The sequence below is a fragment of the Pieris rapae genome, chromosome 13 (genome assembly GCF_905147795.1).
Source record: "Pieris rapae chromosome 13, ilPieRapa1.1, whole genome shotgun sequence".
In the NCBI taxonomy this organism is placed as follows: Eukaryota; Metazoa; Arthropoda; class Insecta; order Lepidoptera; family Pieridae; genus Pieris; species Pieris rapae.
Window position 1 is genome coordinate 1,811,154 of NC_059521.1, and position 16,507 is coordinate 1,827,660.

General features: G+C 33.4%; 1 protein-coding gene across 1 annotated transcript in view; it reads left to right on the plus strand.

Moving 5' to 3' along the window:
* Window positions 1-16,507, plus strand: part of LOC110992595 (GTP-binding protein REM 1) — a 78,162-nt gene that overhangs the window by 49,403 nt on the left and 12,252 nt on the right. Inside the window, exon 2 of the mRNA XM_022258481.2 lies at window positions 6,348-6,563. Within this exon, the coding sequence (XP_022114173.2) occupies window positions 6,348-6,563 (216 nt within the window). The remainder of the gene's footprint in view (window positions 1-6,347; window positions 6,564-16,507) is intronic.

Sequence of the window (16,507 nt, forward strand, 5' to 3'; positions counted from 1 at the left end):
ACTAGTGTAAACGGTTTTACGGAACAATGAGGCAGAGGGCTAAATGAAGCTACATACACTTCTGGTGGGCAGCTGGATCTAGTGGCAAACGGGCAAGAGAATCTCGAGTGACACCGCCGCACATGAAATTGGTACGCTCATTTGATGAAATAACTGAAGTTGAATTAGCTCGGAAATACTTCAGTTTTGTTTGGGTTGGGCGCCGCAAAAACTTCCTTAATAAACGCTTTATTAGTTTTAAATTGTGTCGGATTGTGTGTTTTATATTATCTTAGTACCTATTAACTGGTGTTATTAAAACATTAGAAGTGATATAATTTGTTGTTTTTTTTGTAAATTTAACATATGCTATTGCAATGACTACTCCAAGATCAGAAATATCGCCTACTTGCTAAATTACATACAAGTAATTAGAATACCAATTAAAATAACTAAATTTGGTTGTATGTCCATATAAACCTCATAATCTGTTAATTCGTAGTAGTAATTTTTGTTAATCCCAAAAGATTTTAAATATATGATATAATTAAGAATGCCTATTAAATCTTCTTAGACTTATTTATTCCATAATGTACAAGGCATAGTGAAATAAATATTTTTGTGTTACATAACTCATATATAGAAGTCTCATAGCCTAGTGAACTTATTAAGTGTGCACTAGGTGAGGGTATCGGGTTCGATTCCCGGTCGGAGCCCAAGTTTAAGTTTATAAATTTAATTTTGTTTTCTGCCTTTGGGAGGGTAATACTGGGTGATAGCTTAAAGTTTAAACCGTACATGGAGTTCACTGTCGAATTTCTAAGACAAGCAGTGAGTATGCTACTTAAGAAAATAGAGGATGGAAGTTACAAGTGATAATTCAACATTCCTCTCCCGGAGTGTTTCTTGCCAGTTCTTCTTACCCGCTCTACGCCCTTGACTTGCGAACTGGTTGTAAATGTAAATTTACAATTAATTTAATTTGTTTTTCTTGACGTTCATAAGTGTACATTTTTACCTATATGAATAAAGATATTTTAATTTGATTTGATTTGAAGTGTGGGTCGAGTCCCACATACCCCTGCATTTTTCGAAGGGGATGCATTTCCACCTGATATCAATAAAAAAGCTGATTTATATATCGCTTCAGCACAAAAGTCGTCTGGCGTTGTATATATTACTGAGTAAATACATCGTTTTAAATGATATGAATATGATGAGATTATGGTAATATTAAACGTTCAAAAAATAGTATGATACGGTCGCAGCACTTGTGAAACTTAGCAAAACCGGTGTAAGCTGAAATCCTTGGCTCGTATACTCTATATTTCAAGTTATTTGCGTAAGCTGTTACAATCTCTCTATGGTACATTTTAATAACATACGAAAAGCAAAGTTTAGATTTTTATACATTTGATATAACATATTTTAAACTTCTAATAGTTTAAAATAAAAACAAATGTACCTATTTATTTATTTATTTTAATCCTACAGCTAACAAAAACTTTTACTACAAAAAGATTTACAAAAGGGAACAAACAAACAAAAAGTATTCAATACATTTAACTAATTGTGATTCAATTTTTTCTACTAAGCCTAATTTGATTGTGTGGTGTGATGGTGTAAAAGTGTGGGTATGTATGTGGGGTGTGCTCATGATGTAGGTTAGGATTTTGCGCTATGGATATTCTTAATACACTTTTTAACCACATTCCGCGAAAGCCTTTACAATTCAAGGCTTAAGTAGTGGTCATTGTGTGTCCGGGCTGTGCGGAATTTTTAAATAAGTATTTTATTTATTTTTTGTATAACATTCCTTTTTTCTCTGTAACTTTTTGTTATTTCTCTTTTTTGTTTATTATTATTATATTGTGTTGTTATAGATAAAGTTAAATTGATCAAACGTTCGACAGTATAGGACTCTGTAATGATGTCATAATTCAATCAGCACTTAGAGGGGTTACTTTGATAATGCAATTCATCATATTAGCAAATTGTATTACAGAGCACAGCAGGGGATGCTTTGCACTTATACCCAATAACCACTCTTCCATTCCAAAAAATAAAATGTGTTGTTAAACTTGTATTAACGATTTCTTATATCCGGTAATAAGACATAACAAAACAAAAACCAGTGTCGTTACAGTCTATTAAGAATGAGCAAACGAGCAGGAGACTCATCTGATAATAAGGCTTCCATGGACACTGACATTGCCAAAAGGCTCGCAAGTGCCGGCCATTTAAGAATTGGTAAAGTCTTTTCTTAGGGCCCTTAGTCGAATTGGTTCGGAAATACTTCAGTTGGCAGCTGGTTCCAAATAGTAGTGGTGCGCAGCAAAAGCTTTTGAACGTTAAATAAAATATAAAGATGATTGTAGTTAGTAGTAGCCCCTTAATTATATATATTATAAAGGCAATGTACTCCTACAATAAAACTACTATACAGGTCAATTATTGTATAGTAAGAAATTAACAAATAAAATTACTAAACATAACCAAATTAGATTACACAACGAATAACCACAAATTCAACAACAATAGTAACGTCCTATATCTAGTGCGAGCGTCGAAGAAGTGCGTCCGACCATACAGCGCGCCGTGCTTATATAGCCTGAAAACCAGTTTAGTCCAGTATACCCCACTGCTACACGTCACTTGACTTTTTACAGCTTATTCGGCCTCTCCTGACGACGGTGCGTCCTCGCCCGTGTGATGATAGGCAGGTTGGCATGTTGAAACTTGACCTGCTGATGACTCTTGTATCACGTGCGGTGGTTGTGGTGAAGGACTATCGTCATCATCAGCGCCACCTAAAAATTACATCATTTTTGTTATTATAACGTTAAATTAACATAACTTCATCGAAAGTAAGAGCGCATCCATTACTTTCGACACAACATTAGTTCATTTTTTTTTTTTTTTACATAGCAAGAGCGTCTCCATTGCTATCAACAGTAAGAGCGACTCCATTACTGTACATCACACTAAGCAAGAGCGTCTCCATTGCTATCAACAGTAAGAGCGACTCCATTACTGTACATCACACTAAGCAAGAGCGACTCCATTGCTTTAACAGTAAGAGCGACTCCATTACTGTACATCACACTAAGCAAGAGCGACTCCATTGCTTTTGATAGTAAGAGCGACTCCATTACTATCACACAAGACTCCCGCAGGTCTTTACCAAAATAGTTACTAATATGATAAGCAGTTCTAATAAAATGACAGTTTTCACAAACATTTATCAACATACATAAGTTTTGAAAAGGCAAGTAAAAATTACTTACTCTCAAAGAATGCGGCACACACATCAGGGGTCCATTCCCCGCGCCAGGGCAACATGTATTCCGCGGCAGCTTTACCATAAGAACCAGCGACTAATTTTAGTTCATATCTGTCCTGCGACAACGTCGCTAAAACCACATATGGTCCGCGCATACAGGAGTCTAGCTTACCAACAGCTTGGCACAAATGCAAAATCGCCGCCATTGAAATGCACACCCTTGCGAGTCAACCTCGCAATGCACGATGTCTTCATATCTTGACCATTGCTAATGACTCGGCATAGATACTCGATCTCCGTAGTCTGAAAGTTACATTTTTTTTTTTAATTAATGAAAAAGCCTGCCTGGGTCCCTTACCCTTACCCCCATCTCTGACACATCATGTAATGTACCTAAACCCTCTTCTATTGTTTTACTAGGTAATAATACGTCATATACACAATTACAACACACAAGGGCTCTGCCTAATCTATGTAAAATCGTAACGTATTTACTCATAATGACCCTCAGGTGTTACGAATCTCGGGAGTGGTGTCGATTTTTTTATTTAATTTTATCTGGTGAAAGCCAGTAGCCATATCAAGGTAAATATAATAGGTAGCTTTACCTAGCCAAACAATATGGTCCTCAATTAACGGAAGCGGGTATTTTAACTGTCTTTGAGTTTTAAGTTTAAAGTCGACACAAAGCCTATCTGAATCGCTTTTTTTCTTTACAAATCTCTATCTCTAATTATTTATTGATTCAACACATCTTTTATGATATCTCTAACGCGTAATTTTTCATCATACGACATTTTATAAGGGCGGTAAACTATAACTAATTTAGCCTACCGCTCGACTCGGAACGCTGTCGAACAAAACAGTCCTCCGTTTTATGTCCTACCTTATTATACAAAATGTGCAAATAATTTTGATGTTATAAAACTGCCTTTTATCTAAACTTGAATTGTTTGTAGATGACTGAATTGATGTAGAGACCCACTCTGGTGCGGTTTCATTCTTAGATTGACACAAAATTTGTATATGACCAATTTCCCCTAATGAAAAACATTTAATATTAGACTGAAAATTATATCGTTTTCGGGAATTATCTCACAAATTTGGCCTTTTAACATGATTTTGTATTATAGAGCGCGGTTCTAGGGGCTGGGTATATAATGAGAGGAATTTAACTAAGCCTTCCGATGATAAATTAGCACAAGTCGCGGCGGCGCGAACTTGTGGGTCCTTAATACCCCGAATAACTACTGCGACAATTAACTTTTCACTCATTCCTCGTACAACACGCAATACATGAGATAACTATCAGAGTCTGTTGTCTCAACTATGATCATTACTAAGCCACTCATTTAGCCACACTTTAGCATCCCCTTTCAAACAATATCCAATCAGAGATAAGCACTCACGGTCATCCCAATAATTAGACAACCGCGCAGAGTCTTCCTCCTCACACCATATATCGAAATATTTGAAAGACGGATCAAAATTAGAAATATAAATGGAGTTAGATCTTACCAGAATTGTGCTCAACGCACTTACTAGTTTGTCGGTCACCTGATTAAGTACCAGATCAGTGCTTGACTCTCATGCGCTGCTTGAACTTGGCACCGGAGCGTTCTCAGTACCATTGTGCGAACCGTCAGTACCAGGTGGTAACGAGTGTCGCTTAAGGAAGAAAGCAGCAAATCCGATGGTGTTGCGCATGTCGGTGCAAAGGGCCGATCCCCTCGCGGTGGTGTTGCTGAGCACTGTTGTGGTGACACCACTGGTGGACATAGCTCAGTCGCTTGCGTCGGTTGACGGTTTAATATCGACTGTAACGTTTCTTCAAGCCCAGAGACGGGCACACCGTCATTTTTTTTACGTGTTCACCGCCTACCCTCCATTATTTTTATTAAACGTATAACACTCGCGTTTCAAACTGACTAAAATAAAACCACGTGGGCGTTAATTTAAACTAATCAGAAATGAGAACGAATCCCACTACTGAAGTAAGAAATTAACAAATAAAATTACTAAACATAACCAAATTAGATTACACAACGAATAACCACAAATTCAACAACAATAGTAACGTCCTATATCTAGTGCGAGCGTCGAAGAAGTGCGTCCGACCATACAGCGCGCCGTGCTTATATAGCCTGAAAACCAGTTTAGTCCAGTATACCCCACTGCTACACGTCACTTGACTTTTTACAGCTTATTGTATTGTTAAAATATATAATACATAAAATACACAATAACGCTATTGTGAACCCATTCTGAATACATATAAAGATGTCCATAGTGTCGAAGCTTTCAGTAAGCCAACGTCTTTGTTAATGGAGATCTGTGCGACAGGCTGATTCTGGTATTGCAAATAAAATAGGCCTTCGCCGTCGCACATTTCTTCTCGATACAAATATACTGAGTTCTTGGAGAACACTTGGGTTGCCCACTACCCCTCACGACTTTAAATAACAAAAGTCTTGTCTCGGAGCAGTCTTACCAGATCAGACAGGCCTTTAAAGTATAGACCTATGGAAAGCCAGGTTTATTCATACACCCACAATGTAAGGCTACAAATATAGCTCAAACGTAGGGGCGAATTTGTGAGTAAACATTCATTGACGTCATGTTTGCAGCTGCTCTGACTCATGCACTTTATTGTATGAAAGTTAGCCAGACGATTTTATGGGTCTGAAAGGAAGTGCTTTGTAAGAAAACCAGGTTGTGTGGGCAAGAAATCGATGTTTGCGTTGCAATTGTTTTATACCTCCCAAACGTTAATGCAATTTTAATTAAATTGTTTTGCTAAACTTTAACAATACTTTGTTATTAAAAATATAGAACATATTTAAACTACAATTTATTTCACAACATTCAAAGAACACATACACACACAAAATACATAATACAATAGGAAATATTACATAAATTTTAATAATACAAATTTATTATTTATACTTAAATATATTCAACAAAATTACCAAAGCGATATGCTATAAAAATGTTGTTGTATTTCAAAGAGATATGATAGTAGTGACAGTTTAAACTAAATATTAAAACGACGATATATAAAGAATATTAATAATCTTTACAGGAATCGTGAATCGAGGTGACTCCTTCCGGCGGCGTCGTTCAAGATCCGGAAGTCTCGCGCCAGCATCTCCCGCCCAATCCGCGCCCGAGTCCCAAGAACGAAGGCCGGTGGCATTGCACCGAGTAGCCATGGTGGGCGCCCAGGGTGTCGGAAAAACTGCCTTAATCAGCCAGTTCCAGACTAGTGAATGCATCAATGCGTATGACAGACAAAGAGGTAAGGAAACATTATCTTTATTTAGAAATAAACATTTAAATGCTATTAAGTTTATGTGAAATAAAGTAGCTAATATTATATAAAAATCTGGCCTAATATACATTTAAAATAAAATATTCCTTTTGGCACGACGTAATTATTATGAAAATCAGAAGATTTAATCTTTATTGGAGTACCCAGGTAAAATTTATTTATTTATTTAAATGTTCTAAAACAATGTGTATGCCAAAGAAATATGACATCACAAATTTAACACACATACACATCAATTACATTAGAACTTAAATTTCATATACTGTATGCATTTTATATATTATGTATCCTTCTTAGATGCGTAAAAGCAATTTCCACTGCGGATATCAATTAGGAACGACGTTGAATAGACTTTGTTCTTTGTCTCACTCAATAAAAAACTTATTTTTGAAAGCTCGCTAAAGAAAATTTTGTAGAAAATTTAACAGAGTGAAAAGTGTTCGTTAATTACGAACCTTTTAAAGGCTGCCTAATTATGCAACACAAAAAAACTTGCTTCGCTGGGTACTCCATTTTGTTACATAAAGGAGAACTAATAATATATTATATGCAAAGAGCTTTTATTGAAACTCAACTTTAACTTGTATATAGAAAGGTTTTTTGAGTGGAGTGCTAATCTCATGAACAAATTCAAATTCAAAATAATTTATTCATATAGCAATGTACACTTATGAACGTCAAAAAAAGAAATATATTTATATTAAATGCTTCTAATTTACCATTTACTGCCAGTTCTCAAATCAAGGGCGTAGTACGAAATAGAAGAACTGGCAATAAACTCTCCTCCACTCTTTTTAAAACGAAGGTACTTATTGAAAAATCATGGTTTTCTCCAAAAGATTTTTTTGTTAACACACTAACGCGGGTATATTAGGGCATACTAAGTATTCTTTAGCGAGTACCCACAATAGGTATGTCAATCGGCAATATTACTGTTTGCGTACGCGCATAGTTTGCTCAGAGATGAAAAACTGACGTATGCATTGCGTCATTATAATGTTTAATATGTTCCACACTGACAAAACTCACAAGAGTTATCCATTATTTGATATGAAAAGGTTTAGTATAGTTTAATAAGATTTTATATAATTTTATAGTGTATCGAATTAGAGTTTAGATGCTGTAATAATTAACGGCAATGATAGGTAGAGGTAGTTAAAATGTATAATCAAAAAACTAGAATGTTGCAAATTCTGATATGATATGTACATCTTGCAGCTTGCCAGCCAGAATAAGAGTTATTAATAATAATAAAAAGTCTTTATTCATTTTAAGTTCATTTTCTTTTCAAAGTGTAACATTTGGAAACCCTTTTAAGCAAAAAATACCAGTGTCAGCGTTCCCAGCTCTTCCATAAACAAACTTAATTACTTAAAATAATGACATTATTTAACTTATTTTATAGTTATATGTGTATTTATTAACGTTACACACAGGATAAATATCAGGATACAAATTATAAGGGATGCGTCGGGCATCAATTAGCGATTATCGCTAACAAATGATCACTTCTAACAACCAACCCGGTGACAGTGGTTTCCCTAGTAAGAAAATAAAACAAACAAATATGATGGGTAAAGAGCAAGGAACAAACGCTTATAAAGAAGATTATAGCATCACCAACATAAATCTAAAAATAAACAAAAAACTAAAAATCTAATCTTACGGATTCATGAATTGCGATGCATGATTCTCTGCCGAGATTCGAATGCCACTTCAGGGTTGAGATTACTCAAGCTTACGCCATTAAACCAACACTTTATACCTTTACTTTTAACCATTTATTAGCGACATTGTAACCATATGTTTCTCAGATAAAAACGTTATTTCCAACGCAATTTACAAAATTCTAGCAATTGCTGTTAAACAAAGCGATTTCAAATAAAATCTGTACAAATTAATGTACGAATAAAATGTCTTGATTTTGTTAGTTTCTGAGAAACCGCGTTTAGTCTGTGGCTTTGTAAACAATGTTTATTGGTTTTTAATTGGCGGAGCTTTCTAGAACTTTACATTTAACTACCGAGTTAAATTGTTATTTCTTATTTGATAAAGTTTAGTTACAATGTTTTTAGTTCGGGCCTCAGATTTTTGTATCTGTTTCATGATCATTTGTAAATGTAATGGGTTGATTAAACTCCTGTGCCTGACACACGCCATCGACTTTTTGGGTCAAAGGCATGCCGGTTTCCTCAAGATATTTTCCCTGGCCGTTAGAGCAAATGTGAAATGTGCACATAGAAAGAACTTAGCTTTAGTCCACAGCCTGGGATCGAACCTACGACCCCAGTCACACGCTTGAGGTAAGGTCGACACTGCTCCATGATATCCATAAACCTCACTATATTCGTATTGGATTTGACATACTAATGTTATACTTAGGGCTAAGTTTCGACTCTGAATGTTAACAAATTGCTCAAGAACGCATCCGGTAATTAACATCTGAAACCACAGACAGTGTCTGTTTTTAAATCTGTTTACTTAGCAAAAAGTAATTTTATGTTTGTACTCAAGATAATTAGTAGAAAATCGTTGCAATTATTAATAATTAGCTTCTACTTGCAGCTTAGTCTGCGTGGTTTGACTAATTGTCAACCCGTTCAGTCAACCATAATAAATTATTCACTAAATACCTAAATTATATTTAGAAGTTACACTGTATTGGTACTTTGAATTTGATTGTTATTTAATTTATCGCGTTCACAAACCTAATAAAAAGAAAATCATAGATATACTTACTACACACATGCCATTAAAAATAAAATACAACATTCTATTAAAAAGAGAGGATTAAAGGCTTTTAACATCAAAAGGCTATTAGACCTTTAATAATGAACCTTAACCACAAAATAGCTCGACTCGTCAAAAGCGGATTTTCTCTACATACACAAATATTTCTTAAAATGTCTTTCATTTTCCTTTGTTAAATCTTAGTGATTGAATGTTGACTGAGAGAAATTAGAATCATGTTATTTCAATTTTTGTTTCGTATTAGATTTCAGTAAAGCTTTCGTCTTATTCTGCTCAGTATTCAGGTTAAATGAAAAAGGATTTTAGAAGAAAGAGAAACACCGCTAGCCCCCACACTAGAGTTCCCCTTTGTCATGGGCATTCTCTTCCATTTGACATATTAACGGTACTTCACATACACAAAAAGTTTAATAATATATAAACATTATTTAAAAATAAACAATTTTAGCTTAATATGTAAAAATAATTCTAATATAATAACTTACCTTAAAATGTAATAACTAAAATATATTAATAAAACAAGTCCCTTTAGGCAAGGTTCCAAAGACACTGGCACTGCTCCCCCTTCACACTATAATTTCTGATTACTGATTGTGTATAGGAAAATGTCTAAATGTACTAGAAAAAAACTTCTTAGGCTATAAATAAATACATTAATTGTGTGCTGTTCCTTCAGGTGAAGTACTAAAAATTAATAGTATTGTTCACACAGAAATATGGAACGCGATCGCCTTTAGCACAACTATTTCCTGTTTGAGAATGTAGCATTCTAGAAAATCGGTACAGTTTTAGATCAAGTGATTTCTATCAGTTTACACTTTTAATTAGATTGGTTCGTTACAGTAGTAACTGAGTACAACACTACACTAGAATACAAATTCGAATAAAACAGAGCCGAATATAAAAAAAATTATATAACCCTATATTATATAAACTTGAATATCATCGTCTTTATATTCATCCTACTTGAATTCATCCAAGTTGTTTAGAAGGGACTATGAGGCATGTGGCGTCGATTTCCAGTTGGAGTTTGTTATTTATTCCAAGTCTCTAGTGGATTGTGACCGAATGGTTCAAATACGATTGATTTTCTATAGTATTGCTAGAAGGACTCTATTATGTCAAAAAGGCAAAAGAAGATACCGCAGCAATTCACCGCCAATATATGTCTGGGCTCTTTAAGTACAAAACCTACCTTGACTTAATCCTATTTAGTATACCTCTATAACAACGTAACAATACAAATGTATGCCTGAATACTTATTTACAGTACTAATATAAGAAAAAACAGACAACAAAGATCTTTAGACTATACGCCTTTAACTAGAACATTTTTGTATATTAAGATTAAAATAAACCCTAACGCATCTGTGTGATCGTTTAAATTGAAAAGTGAACATCAAAAACACACCGGCCCTTTTCGTTTGATTGTGATTGGTCAATCGTAACAGTACAATCACAGACACACGACACGATTCATCCTTCCGTTTAGTATTAGACAATTAAGCGTCGTTTCGCCTTTTGTTTTATATTCTCTCGCCGGGTTGAGTTTGTTTGTATGAAGTTTAAAAACTCTGTACTCATCTAAGTAGCAAAGTTTTAAAGATAAAACCAGACCGATACTTGGATCACTTTACAAAGTGTTGGGTGTCCTGTTCCGTTGAAACTTTTATACTTGTTTGTTAAGGAATTTCATTACAGAGCTTTAGTTTTCGAAGCCGGATATTCGATTCAGGCATCAAATAATTGAGACCTCTGTTTAATTGTGACGTTTGGTTTTCAAAAAATATTCATATTTATCACTCGCGATTTTGTCATAATGTATGATTAGTTTGATTAAATAAATGTCTTATGCCTAAAAGAAATGAAATAAAGATTCAAAAAAAAGTGCGTGCGTACAAAGAATGTGTTCTTTGTCAGAAGTGAAACTTCTTTGTCAATCAATTATTACTAGTTATTATTATTATTATTAGTTCATATACCAGTATATATATATATTTCTATATTCACACTGTTTACAAGCTGTATACGTACAAATGATAATATAAATAAATATAAAAAATCTGCGTTTACTGCACCAGACGTTATGCGACAGAATTGCCATTTAAAGCTATAATATGTAACTACTAAACGAATACATTAACTATTAGCGTGTATTTTTTCTCGATCTCCCTTTCTCACTCTCTCTCAATCGGTCTCATCAATCTCTCATTTCTTCGCCAGAAACTGATCGAAAATATTATCAATACATATTTCTTTAATAAGTTTTATCAGTACCGACAATGTTGTGAACTCAATTACCAGCTTACCCCAACTTGGTATAATGACATTTTCGGATTGATTCAATTTATGTTTGTGAAGAAATTCCCACGTGAATCTTGTTTAGGAGTTTATCACAAACTTCTGACCTTTGGCTACACATTTTATTGAAAATGTTTATTTGGTTTTGATATACATATTTTGCTTCTATTCCCGCGTATAAAATAAATCTTCCACAAAGGTGGTTATATTGAGACAACACAGGAGGTAACCAATAACGCATAGAGATTCCATAACTCATATTCTGAAGGGTCATACGTCCAACCTCTACATTTGACCCCACCGGGAAAAGCAGAAATCCTAACGAGATGCAGTGAAGCATGATTATGCTAACCACTATACTATTGGAACCACAACATATATATTTAGAACTGACATATTTATTTTAGTAAGGTAGAGAAATTCGGAGTAGTACACTCGCCTGATCGGTCGTGCAGCTCTTTGTAAGTCTTTTCAGGCTAAATACATCTGTAAAGACTTTGTGGCAGCCATATATCAGTGGGACACGACATAAATATCCATATCTTATTTTCAATATAGATTATATATCTGTCAATAGAACTAAATGCACACATATTTCAATAACTACGAAATCGGCTTTTATTAAACTGAAACTGTATATGTGATTCTTACTCGAACAAAAGGATAATCTTAATATGACTTATGACCATGATACTCAATTATCCTCCTTTTTAGAGTCTGTTAATAGGATATAATATTTGGTAAAAACCTCCAAACATTTATAGAACCAGTAGTAATCATATTATGCGCCTATCACACCATTTGGAATAAATATTTCCGGACACCAAGTCCATAATAAATCGAATAGAGTTTACAAAACAATCATAACTTCATCTCGCATAGGACTGGCGAACAAAACAAAATGGAGAAAAACATATTTTTTCGATTGGATTTTTCAGACGTGTTCGCATTCAAAACTATAATTTTCTTGTTATATTTTAGTATTTATATAATATTGATAATGAACATTGTATCTGTGGATTTATATAATATGTTTGTGTATGTAATAGTAACAGGGTAATTTGCGTATCGCGTAATTAAGTAAAGTTTGAAATATTAAGTTGAAGCGGTGACACAAATTCTTGTACTAAATAAATTAAGCTTTAAATCTAGTTTATTTATACTATGAGTTTAAGTTTTTTTTATTTTCTACCATTTCAGTAACTTTACAATAATTTGATAGAAAAGAAAAATATTGTGTCTCGGATAATTCTACTAATAGTTTTACTCGAGGAAGATAACTATTCTTCGTATTTATACCACATGCGAGTAAGCATACAAATTTTAATATTAGTAAGAATAAAATGATAAACTGTTGCCAGCCCCATAGCATAAACTACCTTGAGATTCAAGAATTAAAAAAAACATAAAAATTAATTAGAAGTCACCAAGTTCGTTGATTAACATAAAATTAATTACGTAGCACTAGCGGTGACCCACCAGTGGCCTAACTAAACAAACGCCCGACACAAACGTGACTTGAAATCGTTTAATTATTTGCCAAAATCACTATAGTTAACATTAGAAATAAAACCTTAAATGTAGAACTTTTAAATGTCAAAAACAATAAAACTATCAAGTCTATTATTGATAATTTTATATCTATGGTTATATGTCGTTAAGAATATTATGAATCCAATAATACTAAGTGGTAGGTTTTAGTGCATATCTTCTAAATTAGATCTCTCTTTATAATCAAGTATAAGGTGTAACAGCGATACTGTTAGAATAAATTTATAATATTTAGGCAATAGTTAATCGACACGAAAAGTTTAGCTTTATATTTCGTCAAATAACACTTTTCTTTTCATATATACAAAGACTCTCATATTATAAATAGATCGTAAGAATCGTGCCAGTAGTTATCAGATACAATGTCTAATTTTCTCGCAAATATTTGTATTGGTTAAAAAGTTCTTCCCCTTGCATAATAAAATGTTTTTGCAGCCAAAGCCAATCACTCACACTAGTCTTAATTGGATAGAGTTTAATATTCGTTGTCACGTTGATGGGAAACCTGTCAAGCACATAGCAAATTGCTTCGGATCACGACGACAGAACATGATGTGCAATCATGAAGTAATTTAGCTTCACGCTTTTGTCTTGTAAGGTGTTAGAAGATTAATATACCGAGGATACTAAAGTGGTAATATTGTATATAATTAGGCACATGTAAGATTGTAACCATTCAAAATTTTAGTAATAATTTTTAGTCATTATAACATTTGTATATCTAAAGCAATGTTGGTTTAAGGGCTGCAGCACTCATCCCTGAGGTCCTAGGTTCGATCCCCAGCTGAGCACCGACGGATTTTCTTTCTTTCTATTCGCTCGAACAGTAAAGAAAAACATCGTGAGGAAACCGGCTTGCCTTAGACCCAAAAAGTCGACGGCGTGTGTCAGATTGAAAAGATTGTATCGCCAATGATTTATTTTTACTATTAGTACATAACATTGTTATGAGTGTTGCCGTCGGTGGACGAATATATTGTGTTCCACTGTCACCAATTTCTGCTTTTTAATAAATGTGTAAAAATGTGTTCCGAGGATTAGTACCCAATTCTGATACAGCCAAACTGTTTTATTTGATATTTGTCATTGTGTTCTCTCTCTCTGATCTTTAAAACACGTTTAGTAAATTTTTCAATATTTAATAATTCAATAAATGAAATAAGTCTTCTTACATATTCAATTCTTGGTACCGTAATTTTTCTCCTAAGTTCTTTACTGACACTATGTAATATGTATAAAAAACAGCGTCATCAATATTATATTTGTGTTTCATAATACTGACCACACTTGTGTGGTTAGCGTTAATTAATAGCTATTTAATGAAATTTCACAGTATTCTGTAACTTAATTATAAATTCTACCTATGATAATAAAGAAAGTAACTGGCCAAGTTATACAATATATTTAATTGAAATATTATCGTTTTCATATAACTTGAATATAAATAAAATTCAGTAATTAAAGAGTTCTACTTTATTTAACTCTAACACTGTCAATTAAGGCTTAAAGTTTAACTTATTTAGTTAAAGTTTAACTAAACGATTTCAAAGCTTTTTAGTGGCAAAGTTGAAGTTTTTAATTAATATAACTTTTACACATAATTTAATTAGGCAGAAAGTTTAAAATCCTTATTAAAACGTTTAATTTTATTTTAGTTAACGAAAAGATTCCTGAATTCTTATACTAGATATTGACAAAATGTTCAATGGGAATCTAACAAGATCATATAATCTTATTCAGCCACATTCAAACAAATAATGCGTATAATCAAAGTACTTATAATATAAACTCATAACATAAACATTTCTTAACCATATCCAATCCTGCTCAATTGTAACTTATGTAAACTTGTATTATGTATGTACTTGATGCAATACATGAATCCGTGAGATTTCTTTTTTAGTTATATTTTTCTTTTGTATTATTTTTTATTAAGGTTGGTGATACTATTTGGTTTGAGGGATGAAAGATAGATAGTAGCCGTTTATCAGACTTACTGAATGCATAAAAAATTCATAAGAACTGGCAGTAAATGTAAAATTAAATTCATATAATATTTCTTTTTTTGACGTTCATAAGTGTACATTGTTACCTACATGAATAAATAAATTTTGAATTTGAATTTGAATTTGAATTTGAACCAGTCGAGCCGTATCGGAGGAGTATGGGAACGAACATTATGATACGAGAATTGTATATATTGAGATTCATATATATATTATTACGTATACTTGTAAAATTCTAAATTATGAAGAGTTAAATAGGCTTATAAATATTAAATTAATAAAACAATTGACGGAGTAAATTTGACAAATTGTAAATTTAACAAAGGTTTCGTATGAATCCCTCAATTTCGTGTGAATAAATTTCGAGAGATATACGAGGACTTTGCTGAGATCGTGATTAATAAATACGCGAACGTTGATTTTATTTTCGTTAATTCTAATTCTCGTTAGACTAAATGAATTGGGGCGTGAATCAAGCTCTGATTGTTTTAATTATAATTTTTACTTAGAAATTTAACAAACTACACAGACAGTACTCATTAATTACTAAAAAAAAAATGTGAGGCGTCACGGGATGCCTGGCAGATGTGAAACATCGACATTATTTTGTAAAAGTAATATGCAGAAAAGAACAGACTGTGATAGGAACTAAATATGTTATAATTATAAAATATTACGTTTTTTTTCCAGATAACGATGACTATTTATTGCATTAACATTTATTTTCATTAAATATTTTTAATGTGAAATTTACTACTGTATTTAGACTGTATATCGTATAGCGTAGCGACGCGTCGCCACGGCATGCGTCGCCACGCCAGAAATCGGTTTTACGTGCGGCTATAGATGTTTCACATCAAAAATTATCTAAGTTTGATCCCTGTGGCAGTTTCTGTAACGCTGGCAGCATTTCCTCGCTGTATTTCCATACTTATTCGTTGCGCAAGGAAAGCACCAACTCTGGGGTTTACCGGTACTACATACAATTTTAATATTTCACTAGTCTGTGCACTTGAACCCACAAAGAAAGGTTCTGTTCCCACAAAGGGAACGAAATCTAAATTGGAGGAAAGACTGTTATGTTTTAGCCGTTTATTATCCGTCATATGTGTGTGTAAGGCAAAATAGGTGGCAATAATATTTTCAGAATACACTTCGAACGAACTGTAACGTTTAAAATCTCGCCTGTTCTAAAATTTCCTAAGTAAAGCTAAAGTGCCTTGGCTCGTACAAAAAAGATTCTGAATATACGAAGCGCTTACAAGTTATTTCTCCAACCGTTAAGTACGACAAAGTTTAGCA